Source organism: Neophocaena asiaeorientalis, unplaced genomic scaffold, assembly GCF_003031525.2.
Source record: "Neophocaena asiaeorientalis asiaeorientalis breed wild unplaced genomic scaffold, Neophocaena_asiaeorientalis_V1.1 scaffold1, whole genome shotgun sequence".
Taxonomy (NCBI): Eukaryota; Metazoa; Chordata; class Mammalia; order Artiodactyla; family Phocoenidae; genus Neophocaena; species Neophocaena asiaeorientalis.
In genome coordinates this window covers 5,635,871-5,653,923 of record NW_020171981.1, presented here as the reverse complement: position 1 = coordinate 5,653,923, position 18,053 = coordinate 5,635,871, and the positions used below count along the sequence as shown (strand labels likewise).

Sequence of the window (18,053 nt, the reverse complement as noted above, 5' to 3'; positions counted from 1 at the left end):
TGGAGGCAGGCGATGCTGGCTGCAGCCCCAGAGAGGGCTTGCAGAGTTAGTGCCTTCCTCCCAAGCACTCTTCTTTGTCCTGAAGGCAGGAGCTCCAGGGGTTGAGGGCAGAGAAGTCTAATTCTGGAGGTCTGCCTTGAATTTGTCACCTTGATTCTCAGGGCGTGACCCCAGATTTCCCACCTCCTGCAAAGGTGGCCCAGGGTCTGTTGAGGTTCACTTTAGCTTCCTTCCCGTAGGGTTTTGTACCAAGGCCCAGCTCGGGGAGATTGTTGGAAGCGTCTCCATAGGCTCAGCGCTGTCCCTGCCAGTCCCCGCCAGTCCCCTGGAGAAGTGGGAAGGGGCGAGATGGAAGAGCGTGTTCCCTCCTATAGTGTTTCCCTGAAGGCAGGTGGCTGCTTCCTGGGGTGGGTGAGCAGAGCCATGGTTGGGTGGTAGTGCAGGCAGTGACCTTAGGGCCTCCTCATAGCTGGATGGCAGCTGGGGGAGGTAGAGCAAAGACATTACCCATTCACCCCCATGGAAGCTCTTCTGCCCAGCCTAAATCACTTCCCTGGACTGGGGTCTGCCATCCTTTTTTCTACCCAAAGAGGTGAAGTGAGGCCTCTAGCCGAATCCTGGGGCTCGCCATCCGTGGTCCTTTCCTTGTCCCAGAGGCTCTGATTAGGCATTTACATACAGTAAAAAAAAGTAATAAGGAAAAAAACTCAGTTCTCCCACTCAAGGCTCGGAGGGCTGAACGTTGACCTACCTCTCTGCAGGCCCAGAGCCAGAAGCACTTTGCAGTCAGCTGGTGCATCTGCGGCCGCCGGGCCGTTTGAACACTTTCATAGCTGGGCAGGCAAGCTGGCTCCCATAGGGATAGCTGGTAGCTGCTGTACAGTCCCACACAATACCTCACCCCCCTGGGGATGGCCCTGTGACTAAGGGAGCCTGACAGGCTTGCGCAGCCGTTCTCCAGCTGCCATCTGGACCCTTTCCACCAGGATGAGCCTAAGATCAGGGTAACACACGCTTCTCTCCAAGGAGTCTCTCTAGGCTTCCTCGCCTTCTTCCCCTAGCCACACTAGGCCCTGGCACACACCTCTCCCCCCACTGTCCTCCCTCACCTGCATCCCCTGCGACTCGCAGCACCTTTCCACTGCCTGGACCTCGGTGGGGCATCCCATGGTGCTGAAGCAGGGAGAGGAGCAGTCCTGGGGATCATGAAGGATGACTCAGAATGAAGCTCAGGGTTTAGGGTCAGCGAGCAAGAGAGCAGAGCCCAAACCCTTTCTTGTCCCCATGTCCTCTCCCCACCTTGTTCTCTCCCTCCGCCAGTCCAAGGCACAAAGCCCAGACCCTTAGCATTTCTGAAATGCACTCGGGTATAAAGAAATTCCACCCCTTTCTGGCCACTAGCTCATTCTTTCACAATCTGGCAGCCAGCTCTGATGACCCTTGTGGGAGAGTCAAAGAACACCTTCTGTCCCCACCTCTCCGTCCTCTGTCTGGTGCTCAGAGTTGGGGTTGGAGCCTAGGGAGGCTGCAGGTCTGAAGATTTCTTTTGATTTTTGTACCCAGCATCCCATGTGGTGCCCCGTCCCTGGGAAGAGGACTGACAGTATGGCAGTCACCACCCACAGAAGTTGGCTCTGGGCTTTCCCCTGGGAGCTAGGAGCCTGTGGGCCTTGCTTGGAGAGCTGGGAAGACCACTGTCGTCACCAGCAGCTCCCAGTACTGGGTCCTATTTCACAATGGCCAGAGAGGAGGCTGGCCAGGATGTTGCTAACCCTTTCCACACTACTTCCTTGGTCCAGAGGGAACCCACACTGGAAGATGCGGGTCCATAGAGTAGATCCGAAGGCTGCTTCCATACTGAGCAGAGAGCAGAGGACATGGCAGCCCTGGGGCTTCGCTGGTACAGCAGCACAACAGGATGGCCATGTTAAAGACCGGCATGAAACGCTCCTCCCCACCAGAGACAGCAGGCATCAGAGGCTCAGCCTGGGCCTGGCAGGCACAGACCCATCTCACCTCCCCAGATTGAAATTGCACTCCGGAAGTCGAGCAGGGATGACCTAGCTGGGACTAGTACCAGCTCGACGTGCAGGGGGAGCAGGGGCAGGCGGCTCCCGTTCTGCTGTGGCATCAGTTCCCTGTGGCAGAGATTTGTGAGGGGGGACCGAGCAGCTATGTCCTGTCTTCCTGCAGCCCAGGGGATGAGTGATGTGTGTACGGGAGTTTACAGAGGGACACACTCGGGGGGGAGAAGGGGCTTGTGGCGGGGCAGACACCCTTCGAAACTGGATCTGAGGAGGCAGGAGAGGGAGCGCTCGAGTCGGAAGTCAAACTCCTGGTGCCGACTCTCTTCCGCTGTCGTAGACTGTAGCATCATAGAACACAGCAGGGAAGGGACCTCAGGGTTCATGTACTAGCCAAACACAGCCTTCTCCCCAAGGGGCTTGCTTTAGGTGACCCTGTAGATGAAGAAGCTGGACTTGGGGCCTCTGGTGAGGGGCCAAGTGTGTATCTGCCCCAACTCTGAACTTGGGACAGCAATGGGTACTCAACCAGTGGCCACAACTATGCCTAGGAGGCTGTTCTCCACGGTGATCTCTGCACAGGGAACAGCAGTGGCAGAGCGGTGCCAAGAAAGGGCACCGGCCTTAAATGACCTTGAAGACAGCCACAGGATGGGCTCCCCCCTCTGCCGGCCCCACCCACCATCCCCACAGGGCCAACCCTCAACCCAGGATCCCTGGCCCAGAGGAGCAGCTTCATTCAGAGCCATGGTATCTGTGAGCAGCTCTCCAGATTCTCAGCTTCTGCCCCTGCTTGTCCTGGTCAGTACCACGCCAGGACCTAGTGTCCCACAGATGGCACTCCACTCTGCAGGCCTGGCAGCCACGAGGGTCCCTCAACAACCTGCAGAAGAAGGGGTTGGCGGGAACAGGCTAGGCTTCTGCTAAACCCAGAAGACAGCCAGGAGAGCTCCACCTCGCCCAGATCTCTGCACCTCTCAGTCCCGATCCCCTCCCAGCCCTACTGTGCACCCCCGCTCCCACGCCACTTCCCATCAGCTCAGGTGACAGGGCTCCAAATGCCAACTGTCCTCTGGTCTTTGCTCCCATCTCTAAGGGAACTGAGGTGCCCCTGGTTGTCCTGGAAACCAGGCACAAAATACAAAAGCCTCTCTCCCCAGGCGCCTCCCCTCCTTTCAGAGGAATTCTTGGGCAGCTCTGGGGGCCCAGGCCGCACGCCCCCACCCCACTTCCGCCTGGCTGTTATTCCGATTTTGACCCCAGGGGCCCAGCCAGGGGAGGATTTCAAAGCCTCAAAACGCTCAAGCCTCTGGGTTGAGCTAACCCTACAGAAAGATGAGGGTGGGGGACACTGTTGGCCAGGAATTCAGTCCAAGGAGCTGCACTCACACTTGCCTCAGTGACCTGGACAGGGGAGAGGATGGAGTCATGAAGCCTACTCCTTGTCCCACATTGCTTCTGACTCATGGGGCCAAGACAAACCGGCCAGAGCAGTGGGGCTGGGGCTGGACTTTAGTTTTCCTGCCAGCCTGCAAATTAGAATTGCCCGAGGGACCTCTGAACCCACACCAGTGTTGGGTTGCCACCTCAGAGCAATTAACTCAGAGCCCTCAGTCTGGATCCCCATCCACTGGGCTAAGCTCGAAACGGTCACAGCAGGTGACTGGGACCTGGTGTAGTAGGATGGGAGTGGCAGGGCTGAAACAGAAGGCATGTCCCACCTAAGTTCCAAAAATAAGACTTTGGAAACAGTTGTACTAGCCCAGCAACTGCATAGCCACAGCCTGGGTTAAACCTGCTGGCTGGTCTGTGAATCCTTAGTCAGCAGAGTCTAAATGCTCTGATGTTTACTGCCTGTGCCTGATACGCTAAACACAGTTATTAATTTTTTTTAATCGATCTAAAGGCTGATGTAAAACAAAACAAAAAACTCTTAGAGAACCAGATTAGAACTTCAGATGTTCTATAAAATAGGAGCCAGAAAAAAGCAATCATCTCAGCCCTTGAACCCAAACAGTATTTCCTTGGAGTGCTTGCAGTTAGCGCCTTCCTCGTTACCTGCCTTAGGACAGCAGGAGAATGCAGTGACAGAGTGGCGTGGAGTCCTCCTGCCTCCACCTGAAGCCTGCAGCCACCAACCAACAGCTTTGACTTTGGGTTCATCATTGCAGTTTCCTGGTGTGCTAAAGGAAAATAATAAAATTGCCTGCCTTCAAGGGCTGTGAGGATGAAATGAGATACTCCACGCAAGGTCAGCACAGTGGCTGGACAAACCGAAACGCCAACGCTGCCACTGGTGGTCAGGGGTGCCCTCTCCTGGCAACTTGAAAAACTTGACACATGGCAGCCTGGGCTGGATCTCAGCCCTTTGTTTCCCAAGCTGAGCTGACCGGGTCAGCGTGACTGGCTGATAGGGTGATTTTAAAGGTCTAAGAAGCCTTCACCTTTTCTCCCACACTAAGGTGTGAAGGACTGATACTGAGCCATGGCAGAGAAGTGGGAGGGGAGAAAGGGCTTGAGAAATGGAGGGAGGCTGGACAAACCTTTCCAACATGGCCCCCCCAGGTCCTAAGGCAGCGGCTAGGAACCCATGCCGCCGCTGCTCCTGTTCGTAAATGGGGCAATGGTAACTACCAGGCCCTGGCTGGGACTGCCTCCGTTCTTGGGGCTGCCCCGTAACTCAGAACTGGGCAGGAAACAGTGAGGGCTTCCGGGATGGGCCCTGGTGACTCCAAAGACGGAGAAGCAAGCCTCTGCCTTGGCCTGGCAGCAAGGGAGGAAGTGCCGTGTCAGGACTCTGAAGAACTGTCTCCTGCTGGCCCACTGGGTGACAATTAGGAAGTCTCTGAGCCTCTCCGGGGCTGTTTACCCCTCAGAAAAAGAGGGATCTGGATTAGATGGGTTCTTGTGTCCCTTCTAGCTCTTTGATGGATTCTAAACTGTTCCCACTCTGGGGGAATGAGACCTCCACCTTCTGCTAAAGTACCAGCCAAGACTTTTAGGAGAAGAGGGCCCAACAGTGATGGCTGTCTGACACCCAGTAGGAAAAACACAGAGGCTCAGTTGAGAGAGATAGAGATATATTTCTCCTGTTGCATATTTCAGACTTCACACTGAGCTTCAGGCACAATGCTACTCCAGGTTCTTCTGAGAGCCTTGGCAGAGTCTTCTTCCCATGCTGCTCATGAGGGCTCGCCCCAGGCCCTGCTTGCAGTTCTGGGTACCTGGGAGACTCCGCAATGGTCTCAGTAGGCCCTGGTGCCCTGCTTTCCCATCAAGGGGCAGGGGATGCTGGAAAGCCCTAGAGCCAACCCCACCCCCTCTTCTATGGTCCCCTGGCTATAAGAGGAGAGGCTGACCCATTAGATTCCAGCTCTGCAGTGCTCCCCTAAATCACCTGTTCTCCAGGCCTCAGAGCCTGGCATAGCACTTGGACCCCTGCAGAGCCTCAGCAGTTAGCAGCACAGGCCAAGGCTGGGGGATGAAGCCCTGGAGAGCGAGGCAGGCCCAGCCCCCTCCAGAGCAGCAGCAGATGGGCTCGTCAGGCCCCTGCTCCCCAGAGCCATGGCCCACTTCCTGGGGCTGCTCTGAGCCCTATTGCACATCTTTTGTTTCCAGTTCATCCCCCGACTACCCATTTTTCTTAAAAAAAAAAAAAAAAAAAAAATTAGAGGGGAAGGTGAGGAAGAGTGGGCTGTGGAAGCTGAAGCCCTTCACCCCACGTTCCTGCCAACATCCTGGTCCCCAGCAGAGCCATTTGCGGTGGTAAATACTAAGCCCACCTTCCCTGCCATCTACAGTTCTTGATGGCTGACACGGGTCTACTGCCTGGGCCTCTGGTTCTTGCACATGAAGGGGACATCCCTCCATCGTCTGTAAGGTGCAATTCCCCGGGTCCTCCGGAGGCGCTGGCTGGGACCCTGCTACCTGAGTCGTCCATCTGCTTTGACAGGCCCCAGCTCTGATTTGGGGTCGGGAAACACAGAGCTCCAGCTGGTCAGTCTGCACAGCTCCAGGGAGGAACAGGTAGAGGGGCCCATGGCACACAGTCCGGCCACAGACCAGAAGCCACCCAGCTCCCCATCTGTCCAGGCCTCCAGCGCAGGGCCTGTGAGCTCCGCATGCAGCCGGGCAGCCTCCTCTGCGGGCTCTGGCTGAGGCAGGTTCAGGATGCCGCTGAGTCCCTGGAAACTCTGCTCCATATACTCGTTGTGGGGTGGCCCAGCGTGCAGCCAGCTGGCATCATCTGGGGGTACAGAGCAGGAGTAAGCATGCCCCACCCAAATGATTCCATGAAGGCCAGACCCTGGGAGTCAGGTCTGGGCACCCCAGTTCCTGTCCCAACTCTACCACTGAGTTGCATCTTGCTGGGTGACTCTGGGCTAATCCACAGAATTTTCTGTGCCCGTAACACTTAGTTTTATAAAATCAAGACAGTAATCCCTGTATTCCTGACTTGAGGGTTAAATAAAACAGTGGGTTCAAGGCACCTTAGAAAGTAAGGTTACTTTCTGGTAATGGTCTGGTTTGTGTCACCCATGCCCCTTCTCAACCACCTCTAGTGGTTCCCAGAGCCCTCAGAAGCCTAGTACTCAGGCCCTCCAGCTGTGGCGCCCTTCTTACTTTGCCAGCCTTCCTTCCCACCACCCCCTGCCATCCTACTCCCCTCCACCCTCTGTTCCCCTCACGCACCAGACACCTGCTAACTTTGTCCCCTCAGTTTAGAATACCCTTCTCTGTCTATAAAAATCCAGCTCCTTCGAGGCTCAGCTCCAGTGCCCTCCTGCTGTCAAGCTTGCCTCCCCTGCCCCGTCTCCTCCATCAGGCTATGAGTCCTAGGAGAGCAGGGCGCAGCTTGCCTGTTCTGATCCGCCTCAGCCACTGCCCCACCCCAGCACCCCGTCCTCCTCTGGATTACCTCTGCTCTGACCCACCTTCTCTGTGATAGGATGTGGCTGGAAGAAGGAAACATCTACCTACTTACTGAGCGCCTACTATATACCAGCCACTTTTACCCACATACTCATTCCTAATATCTCCCAGGGGGTAGTTACTTGTATTAGGGCCCCCTTGCAGGAAGCTGCAGCCTATGCCTGTGTTCAGAGTCTGCTCTCTTATCCTTAGCCAAGTGGGTGGAGGGCCATGTGACCCTGCCCACCTGGCTACCAATGGACTGGGAGGATGGCCAATCAGATTTGCTGTCCTAAGAATGTGGAACTTGCAGACCAAGAGGCCCTGGTCAGTCTCTGTTGCACTGAGAGGCCATGTATCAATATACTGAGAAACCAGAGCCTGAGGCTGATACACAGAGCACAGGATGAGGGACAAGGTGGCCCCAGAGAGACAGAAAGCACCTCTAGGTCCCACTGGGACCTGAGTCATTTCCTAGGTTCCGTGGGGGAGAGCTCTGCATTTTTCCAATAATTTCCCCTTTTTCACTGAAGCTAGTTTCAGTGGATCTGTGTTCCATGCACCCAGGAGGTCTCTAACAGTTGTATTACTCTTACTCTACATGTAATAAGACTGAGGCTCAGGAAGGCCAAGTAATTTGCCAAGGATAAAAGCCCAGTTAAAGTGTCAGAGCTGTGTTCTAGAGCCAAGTCTGCCTCCAAAGCACCATACCATACTGCAGGGCCCTGGGATGCTTACGGATGAATGATCAAGGCCACAACATGTCCCCTTCCCCTACTCTGATGGTCAGCTTCTTGGGGTCACCTGTCTGGCAAATCCTATTCGGCCTGGCTCCTGGGCATCATTTGGGAACTAGATCCTTACCTTTCCTGAGAGGTAGTTTGCGGTTGAAGGTCAAGGGCAGCACGAGGAAGCGGGTCTCACCCAGGGGTTCCCAGAACTGAAGCAGTCGAACAGTCCAGGCCCCTGGCCGCAGCGGCCGGCTCAGTGGGGGCTTGTACTGCGTGACCTCGGTTTCCGCGTCTACCACGATGTCGTAAGATGTAGCCACCACATAGGTGGGATCGATCCACACCACAGTGGCTGTGAGGTTGGGGCCTCGGGCCCAGCGCTGCATGGCCACAGGCTCGTCCAGCGGCCCCAGCAACCCCCCAAAATTCCGGAAAAGACGCTCTTTGGGGTCCCACTCGGTGCCAACCTGTAGCAAAGGAGGCAGCTGGGCAGGAGCCGGGGTAAAGTCCTCTCTACCTGCTGCTACCTCTCATTCCTATGTGACCTCAGGCCAGTCACTGTCTCTTTCTGGTCCTGTTTCCCTATCTGCAAAACGATGGGCTCAGACTAGGATTTCTTTACTAAGCTCTGAGATTCATTCTAGGCTCCTGTTCTGACCTGCTCTGAAGTTTTGGGGGCAGTAAGACAGAGATGAGGTTCGAAGCCCTGCCCAGAGACCACCCCCACGCTAAGGAGACCCTCAAAAGCCTAATCTTCTGGCCCGACTGGAATGTCCAAGTCCCTTTAGCAGAAAATCCCTGGAGTTTAGAAGACTGGGCTTGCACTGTAGTGGAACCAAAGCCCCTCCCTGCTGACTGCATGTCCTCTGTGCACCCCAAGGCTGCCATCACTGGGAAAGAAGACCCGTGAATCCATTTCTGAAAGGCCTAACCCAGTCCTTAGCCCTCCCTTAGTGTCTGTCCCTCTCTCCCCACTACCCCGAGTCTTGCTGGGGGACAGGAGAAGGCAAGGGGAGGACCTGTCCCACCTCCAAACTCTGGAGCCGGCTGGCCTGGTCACTGCGCCCCAACAGCTTCAGCGACCCCTGGGGCATCAGCCACATCTCAAGCGTCTCTGCCGGCCCCTGGGCTGAGGGCTGCACCGCCTGCATCACCAAGTAGCCCTGGAAATGGTCGTCATAGAAATACAGGTGCACGCTGGACGGCAAGCCCCTGGGCTCAAACCTAAGAAGGTTCCAGCAGGGAGAAAGGGAGATGCCATCAGCACACCTGGCTTGGCCTGGAGTCCCAGGGAGGGGGCTCTGGGGTTTCCCATCCCCAGGTGCTTTCTTTGCCCCAGATCTCATACCCCCAGATCCAATGTGCCTGGCTTTTGCCCCCTTTGTTTTGTTTGCGTTTTTCCCTGCCTCAGACTGGGGGCTCCCTGGCGGCAGGGGCTGTCTCTTTCTGATTGGCCTCCTCGTAGGGCACTACACACTGGGGGTCTGCAAAATGTCAGAAGGAGGTCTCACCTGCAGAGTGGGTTGGCCAGCGGGGACGCAGCGGTGGCGGCGTGGCGCAGGCTGAGGCGGGCGAAAGCGGTGTAAGCAGTGAGCATGACATCACTGAGCCCACTGGGGCCATCGGCCACGTCATAGGTGTTCTCCCAGTAGGCCTTGAGGGCTGGAGTGCCGGGCGGGTAGCTGCCATATAGGTGGAAGTCCAGGATTTCCAATACCTCCTGGTTCACAGTCGACTCAAACTTCCGGGCGAAGAAGGTGGGTCTGGAGACTTGCTGGAGCGAGAGAGGCAAGGAGGGTGAAGGGGTCTGGAGGTCCCAGAGAACACAGCAGGGGAGCCGCCCTTCCCGGCACTGCCTGGAGATCAGCCTCCCAGGGCCTTTCCTGCTGCCAGTGTAGCCCCCGACCCCTGAGGGCTGCTCCCAGCGAGGGGCCCCCAGATTCTCTGGTTGGACCACCGTGGATCATTTCTGGCTGGAAAGCACCTGGCGAAAGCTGGGGTGAGGCCCTATCAAGGGGCAGAGCTTGGGGGCCACAGGGAAGCACCTGCAGCCGTAGGAAGTCCTGCGGCTTGAAGTCGTTGGGGGAGCAGCCGCACCAGTCCACGATGTGCTTGTACTGGCACTTGCAGCCCAGCTTGCGGTTCCAGTTGGTGACCCGCAGGTTGTTGTCCACGAGGCTCTCGCAGGCTGGGCTGTTCTCCAGCACCGTGTGGAAGAAGGACTGCGGGTGACAAGGCAGGGTGGAGGGTGAGCTGGGGCACCCGCCGCGCGCGCTCTTGGCCTGGGTGCGGGCCCGGCCACCCACCTCGGCTGGGAGCAGCGTGTACGTGTAGAACTGACGCAGCTGGGCCACAAGTGGGTCGTCCGTGTACACCACATACTCCACAAAGCTGCGCGTCAGCACGAACCAGTCAGAGCCGCCATCCACCACGATGCCCGCTGGGATCTGCCGCTCACCCAGACGCCACATGTGCGAATCGCACTCGTGGAAGAGCCGGTCCAGGCCCTGTTTCTTGATGAACCTGTGGGAGGCAGATGGGCCCGTGGCTGAGGGTTTTGCAGAGTGGGATCCAGGCCGTCATCCTTCCAGGAACTAGCGCTCCTTCATCTGTGATTGGTTTGGAGGTTTTGCAACCCAAGGCTGGGGCTGCAGAGCCAGCCCCCCTGTGTGGGAGGGCTTGTGGCAAGACCCCAGGACCAGGGCCTCCTCCCCCGGCTCCTCACCTGGAGTTGTCCCGGCCATGCGACTTGAGGAAATTCTTGTCCCGGTTCTTGGACAGGAAAGCTACCAGCTCCTCGTTGGTCCTGGAGTGGAAATGGGATGTGGGGAGCGTGTGTGAGAGTGGCTCAGTCACTGGCCCAGAGTGACTTTACTCCTTGGCCCCTTCCTTTCTCACTGAGAGTCGTCCTGACCAAGCGACCTACTCCAGGTCGATGCTCTGGGGTGGTGGGCATCTGAGGCCCCTGAGGAAGACCACCCCATCCTTCTTCCACCCCTTGCTGTCTGACCCATGACCCCCAGTACAGACCTCTGGGTCCTCCTCCTCCCCACCTCTTGTCACTCTCAATCCTCACATCATCTTTCACCAGCTCCTCCTCTAAAACATTGCTGGGGCCAAGGGACCATGTCTGAGCTATGCAGATCCCAGAATGAGGCTTGGGGGAGGGAAGGAGTCCATCAGGACCCTTGAACCCCGAGTGCCTCGACGTGCCCCCCTCCCATCTGCAGGGCTCATAGCACCACCCCACACCTGGTCGGGTAGTCAGTGGCACTGAGGTTGATGAAGAAGTCCCAGGCCCAGTCGGGCACCTCCAGCAGGTCCTGCATGCTCCGCAGATACATCCTCAGCAGGCTGGCCCCGCCCCAGATGGTGACCATGCGCCAGGGCGTCACCCGCACGTTATCATACTGCCGGGCCAGCGCTACCACCTCTCGGTGCAGGTAGCTGGAGCGCTGTGGGAAGTGGGGAGGTGGCGGCGGACACTCAGCAGTAGAAGATGGATCCCCAGCATTACAACCTTCCCACTCCGCCCCACCCCAGAGCAGAGTACAAGTGTCACAGAATGGAGAGAGCATAGGCCAGGGCTCCAGCTCTGAAGCAGCCACGTCACCTGGTGCTGGCTGCTCCCCCAATTTCCTGTTCCCCTATCTCTGGGCCACCCGAGCAGGTCAGAGACACTGTCTGTCTATGACCTGCTGAGTCTCTGCTCTACTTACACAGATGCCCTTGGTCTCCCCGGACACAGTACGTACCTTGTCCACGTGGATGTAGAAGAAGTGCTGCTCGTGGTAGACAGCCTTGAGGAGACGCTTCAGCTGGCGGATGGCGCGGCCGTGGACCACCAGCATGTAGGCGATTCGTACTGGGGGGCCATCCACAGGCTGCTGGGCCCGAACGTCGTCCCACTGGATGCCGGGGCTCATCTTCCCTGAGAGTAGAGAACAGGGGCGTCGGTGAGGTCTGGCCCCAGGTCACAGGGTGGAGACAAGACGGGAAGAGGGGGCTGCCTGCCTTCCAAAGGAGGAGCCCTGCACTTAGAGCCCACTGCTCCTAGGCCCCAGCTCCACCTCAGCCACTTAGTACACTCGTCACCCAACCTGGGCAGCAAGGTGAGCCCCTCTGAGCTTTCATCCCTGAGAAATGGAGGTGAGGATCCCTGCCACGGCCCCTCCCGGGCTGCCACCTCTCTGCCCATGCCTGTCTCTTACCAGCCCGCTGGCAGTGCCGGGGCACAGCCTTGGGCATGAGGCTCCCGGCCTGGTGCAGGCACACCACGTTGGCAATCTCCTGCTGGCACTGCTTGGAGCTGGCCCGGGCCAGTGCTGACAGAGCATCCTTGCCCACGATCTCGCACTTGGGCGTGAAGCTGTTGTCTGTGGGCTGGGGGGCGCCCTCCACACTCCCTGTGTCTTGCTGGTTCTGTGCCGGCTGGTTACTGCCCGTACCACCTTGGCCACGGGCATGCCGGGGCTCTCAGCACGGCCCCGCCAGCGCCCATGCTTTCTGCCCGCGCCGCCCCGCCGCCCAGCTGAACTGTCTGTGTCCTTGGAGCCCTCACCGGGGTCTAGCGGCCGTGGCTTCTTCTGCCTTCCTTTCTGTAAAAGATAGGCGGACACAAGTCACTGGGACAGTCACTCTCCTCCAGCTCCTTCAGCTTCCTGCTGGGCCTCAGGCCTGGAAGCCCCTGCCACCCTTGATCTAGAAAAGTACTGCTTGCCTGAGGACTCTGCACAAAGAGCACTTCTGCTGGGAGGCCTCCCTGACCAGCCAGCGGAGGAAATGTCGCCCTCCCCGAAGGCACCGTCGCGCCCGCGTCCCCACAATCGCACAGATCACAGGGCACTGAATCTCTCTTGCGCTTTGGATTCAGACAACACTTTCTTTTTCAGCAACTATGAAAACGAATATCCACATATATCCTAAGAGAAACATGCAGAGACCCTGCAGACAAGAGCGTCCACCTAGCACTCCCACCTGGGCCCGACTGGGAGGAGACGGTGCTCTTCAGAAGGAGAGCATTCTACTGACTACAGTATTCCTGCGTGGGAGTGCTGAGGCCACAACAGAGCAAAGGGGTCTTGCCTGGTGGGGAGGACAGAGGTGGAATCTGAGACCCCGTTACTGGTCAGGTTCTCTGGGAAGCAGAGACCAAGAGAGAGTCAGAGTGCAAGGGATTCACCGGGGGGTGGGGGGGTCACACTCTGGAAGATGAGGAAGCAGGAGCAGGAAGCAGCAGGGCAAGCCTTCAGATAGCCAAGCCGGCCTGACACCTGTGCAAAGAGGGGGAAGGAAGAGCTTCAGACGACAGCTCGGCTTGGAGAGGGCCTCGACCACCTAGTGGGAAGCTCCAGGGCAAAGACGGCCTAGAGATGGGAGCCGCGGTACCACTGCTGGGGGTGGCCCAGGAGGTGCCTGGCCATGGCTGGACGGCTGAGGCAGAGCCTGAAGGCCCCTGCAGCTGCAGGCTGGCAACTCACTGCTCCTTGTGGCAGGGTCTCTCTCGAAGGGAAAGCTGAATGCTGGCCTCAATATCTCCACCCCTGCTTCCTGGCTCCTACAGCCTCTTGTCAAACCCAGGCACTTCCGTAATGGTCCGGTCACACTCGAAAGTGCGTATACCCACCCTCTTCCCAGCTCTCCCTGTCCCCCTTTTGTGACACCCCCCCCCCCACTTCCCTGCCTGACCAAATCCCATCCATCCTTCAAGATCCAGCCCTGAGTCTCCTTGTGTGAAGCCATCCCGTGTGCCCCAGGGTGGGACGTTCTTCTACCCAACCAACCCCACCCCTTGGGGAGAGGCTGTCATTTCAGCCCCATTACCCCAGTGCCCGGGGGAGTAGCTGGCGCATAGGATGTCTGGCTGGTGTCAGGTGGATGAAACACGGAAAGGATGGAGGAGTGAAAGGCACTGTTTGGCTACTCTGAAGTCACCAGAGCTCCCTGGCCAGCTCTGCCACTCCCCCCCAGTCACCTACCTTCTCTGAGCAGGTTCCCTCCGCTTTAAAATACAGGAGGGAAGTGTGAGTGTCCGATGAGATAGAGCATGAGGTAGTGCAGCTAGAAAGGTGGCGCCACCAGCTGTCCCCTGGCTCTCTCAACACTCTCTGTGCAAGTCCTCTTCTGGCCTGGCCTTCCAGCAACAAGACTCACTGGACCACAGCCTCCGAAGCACCCCCCTCCCTCCGCTTCCAGGATGCCCTCCTGGTGTTTCCTTGGTGTGGCCACTCCTTATCAGTCTTCTTGGCCGACCCTTCCTTATCTCCCAAGGCCACCCTGGGGCCTTGCCTTGTCCTAGGTCCCCAGGTGACCTCATTCAGTCTCCTAACTCCATCCACTCCCAGATTTCTCTCTCTGGTCTGGGGCGCTCCCTTGAACCTTCAAATGTCTAACTGTCGGCCTCCTTGATGCCTCCCTTGGGAGCTTGCTAGACCTGTCAACCCACAGATCCAAAAGCGAACTTCTGATCCTCCCCCAGTAGGCTCCTTCTTCAGTCTTCCCCGTGTCAGTTAATGACCTCTCCATCCTTCAAGTCCCTCAGGCCAAAAACTTAGGAGCGTCACTTCCACTCTTGTTTCCCTCACACTCCAGCATCAGTACCTCCTGTCGGGGCTCCCTTCAAAGTACATCCAGAAGTGGACCGCTTCTCACTGCCTCCATCGTTACCACCCCTGCCTGGAAGCCCCCTGCTCTTACTCTGGCCTCCTGTAGCCCACTCTCATCACAGCAGCCAGTGTTTCCTTTGAAACAGGTCCCAGGTCCCCACTCCTCTGCTTGAGACCACCCATGGTCCCCCTCTGAGGACAAAGCCCGTGAACCTACGAAGGCTACGCGAGCTGTGTCTGGCCCCCCCACCTCTGCTCACCCTTCCTGACCTCATCCACCACCCTCTCAGGCTCACTCTCCTCCAGCCTCGATGGCCTTCTCAGCGTCCCTCCGTCCCACCTGGATTCACTGTCCCCTGTGCCTGGAATGCTCTCCTCTAGATGTACCCACAGCCCCTGCCTCCAATTCCTTGCTCAGATGGCATCTTCTCAGGAAGGCCACCCTGTCCACTGTATTTAACTCCAGCTCTCCCTCAGCCTCCACTTTGTTGCTCCCATAGCACTTATTACCTTCTCTCATCCTATAATGTATTTACATGTATAAATGTATATTGTGTTATCCCGTGTCTCTCCCCTTACAAGAATGTAATGTCCATGAGGACAAAGCTGTTTGTTGTTTTGTTCAGTGATGTATTCCTAGAGCCCAGAAGAATGTCTGGCAATGGGAGACACGATATATATATATATGTATATTTTCTTTTTAAAAAGTTTTTGGCCGTGCCGTGCAGCTTGTGGGATCCTAGCTCCCCTACCAGGGATCAAACCCGTGCCCTCAGCAGTGGAAGTGCAGAGTCCTAACCAATGGACCACCAGGGAATTCCCTCAATAAATATTTGTTGAATCAATGAATTTATGAATGAGTGAATGAATGAAAAGCTCTTGGCATAGGCTCAGCATTCAGTAAATGCTGTCATCCTTACTATTATTATTAACGGAAGGAGAATAGGAAAGAGACAAAAGTGAAGTTAGGAGAGAAGCAAAGGCCTTCAGATACTTTGGACCATCGGTTTGAGTCTTCCCTGTCCCTCCCCTCCCTAGGACCTCCCTCTCCTCCTCTGTCAGAGCACGGCAACTGCCTTAGGGCCAGGGCCCCACCCCTACCCTGGCACCCCAACCAGCCCTCTTGGGAGGTGCCCAGTGAGAGCCAGGGGTGTCTATCTCCATCTGAGAAGAGATATCTGCAAAGGGGAGGGCAGGTGAGGGGGGGCAGCAGATCCCAATCTGTTACCCACATTGGGGAGGGCACCCTGGACTGGAAAGCCCTCAGGAAAGGTGGCTGCAGCCCCACTGAACTGGGCATACATCAACCTGGTGATGTCGGACCTGGCCACACAGTGGTCAGAGGAAGACATTCTCAAGCTTAGGTGGGTGGAGATGGCAGAGGAGCTGTGGGTTCTCAAGACGGAAGTCAGTATCAGCGAGTGAGGAAGCTGGTCAGGGCGGCAGGGCACAGGGCCAGGCTCGCTGTGGTGGGGGATAGGATGTGGGAGGAGATGGGCATGTTGGCGCCCTGCACTGCAGCAGGGAACTGGCTGACCCTGAGAAGAACAATCCCAGAGGGGGTTGGGAGACCAGAAGGCCGCAGTGAGAACTGGGAGGGGGGCTCCTGGTGGGCAGCCAGCCCCCACCACATATAAACACCCCAAGAATGTCTATATGTGCAGCAGCAGGGCCCATATTTGTGCCCCCAGAGGAGCCGACCCCGGTCGCCCCTGAGGTCAGAGTCCCCTCTAATTACTGAGGATGGGGACTGGCCCTGAGACACCTGCCTGGAGGCAGTCTGGCCTCCGAGGCCCCCTCTCCCCACTGAGGAGGAATTCAAAGTCCTCTGACATTTCCTAGCTCTGCAGCTTCTCCTTGGAATCCTTCTCTGGGCCATGGAGACAGAGAATACAGCAATGCTTATCCCACACCCCACCACCTTGGACTTCTCAGAGCGTTTAAAGTAAGCGGTGAGGGATGGAGCAGCGAGCTGGAGCGCGGAGCATGAGTGAGGGAGCTGAGCGGCCTGCCCGCCCGCCGCCGCCTCCCCTCCAAAAAGAACAGCAAGAAGCAACTGAACAGATTGATGAAGTACAAAATGAAATAGACAGACCTAACGAACAAGCCAGCGAGGAGATTTTGAACGTAGGACAGAAATATAACAAACTCCGCCAACCATTTTTTCAGAAGAGGTCAGAATTGATCGTCAAAATCCCAAATTTGGAGGCAACAACATTTGTCAACCCCCCACAAGTGTCTGCACTGCTCGGGGAGGAGGATGAAGAGGCGCTGCGTTATTTGACAAGAGTCGAAGTGACAGAATTTGAAGGTATTAAATCAGGTTACAGAATAGATGTTTATTTTGATGAAAACCCTTACTTTGAAAATAAAGTTCTCTCCAAAGAATTTCATCTGAATGAGAGTGGCGATCCATCTTCAAAGTCCACTGAAATCAAATGGAAATCCCAAAAGGTGCAGATGAGTTAGGAGAGGTCATCAAAGATGATATTTGGCCAAATCCATCACAGTACTACTTGGTTCCGGACACGGATGACGAGGAAGGGGAAGGAGAAGATGATGATGATGAAGAGGAAGAAGGACTGGAAGATATTGATGCAGAAGGGGATGAGGATGAAGGTGAAGAAGATGAAGATGAGGGGGAGGAAGGAGAGGAAGATGAAGGAGAAGATGACTAATGGAACACTGGTGGATTCCAACTTTCCTTTTTTAATTTTCTCCAGTCCCTGGGAGCAAGTTGCAGTCTTTTTTTTTTCCTCCTTCTCCTCTTGTGCTCAGTTGCCCTGTTTCTGAGGTCTCTTTTCTCCTTTATACCATGGCTCACAACTTATTTTGGGGGGAAATACCTTGAGCAGAATTCAGTGGGAAAAGAATCTCTACCCCTTTCTGTTCCAAATTCATTTTTATCCCTTCCTGTCTCAACAAAAACTTTATGGAATCAACACTACCATGCTCTGTGGGAAAAAAGAAAAACCTTCTGCTCCCTTAGCTCTGCTGGAAGCTGGAGGGTGCTAGGCCCCTATGTAGTAGTGCATAGAATTCTAGCTTTTTTCCTCCTTTCTCTGTATATTGGGCTCAGAGATTACACTGTGTCTCTATGTGAATATGGACAGTTAGCATTTACCAACATGTATCTGTCTACTTTCTCTTGCTTAAAAAAAGGAAAAAAAAACTTTAAAAAATGGGGTTATAGAAGGTCAGCAAAGGGTGGGTTTGAGATGTTTGGGTGGCTTAAGTGGGCATTTTGACAACATGGCTTCTCCTTTGGCATGTTTCATTGTGATGTTTAACGGACATCCTTGCAGTTTAAGATGACACTTTTAAAATAAAATTCTCTCCTAATGATGACTTGAGCCCTGCCACTGGATGGGAGAATCAGCAGAACCTGTAGGATCTTATTTGCAATTGACATTCTCTATTGTAATTTTGTTCCTGTTTATTTATTTATTTATTTATTTTTGGTATGCGGGCCTCTCCACCGCCGTGGCCTCTCCCGTCGCGGAGCACAGGCTCCGGATGTGCAGGCTCAGCGGCCATGGCTCACGGGCCCAGCCGCTCCTCGGCATGCGGGATCCTCCCGGACCGGGGCACGAACCCGCGTCCCCCGCATCGGCAGGTGGACCCCCAACCACTACGCCACCAGGGAAGCCCTGTTCCTGTTTATTTTTAAATTTTTCTTTTTGTTTCACTGGAAAGGAAAGATGATGCTCGGTTTCAAACGTTAAAAGTGTACAGGTTGCGGGCTTTCTTGGTGGCACAGTGGTTGAGAATCTGCCTGCCAA

At 56.0% G+C, this 18,053-nt stretch overlaps 2 protein-coding genes across 2 annotated transcripts; one reads left to right on the top strand and one right to left on the bottom strand.

The window, feature by feature from the left end:
* Positions 1 to 5,087: 5,087 nt before the first annotated feature.
* On the bottom strand, positions 5,088 to 12,554 carry XYLT2 (xylosyltransferase 2; the record flags this gene model as incomplete). The annotated part of the gene is given in 12 exon segments (XM_024744512.1): positions 5,088 to 6,270; positions 7,800 to 8,133; positions 8,695 to 8,890; positions 9,178 to 9,440; positions 9,712 to 9,888; positions 9,973 to 10,189; positions 10,392 to 10,472; positions 10,919 to 11,121; positions 11,422 to 11,597; positions 11,878 to 12,081; positions 12,084 to 12,264; positions 12,387 to 12,554. Coding segments are annotated over 12 exon segments (2,523 nt in total), but the record flags the coding sequence as incomplete, so codon positions are not given.
* An 805-nt stretch (positions 12,555 to 13,359) lies between these two features.
* Positions 13,360 to 17,765, top strand: LOC112398406 (protein SET-like). Its single transcript, XM_024742922.1, is given in 2 exon segments — positions 13,360 to 16,717; positions 16,720 to 17,765. Coding segments are annotated over 2 exon segments (717 nt in total). The 5' UTR covers positions 13,360 to 16,230; the 3' UTR covers positions 16,950 to 17,765.
* Positions 17,766 to 18,053: the final 288 nt, after the last annotated feature.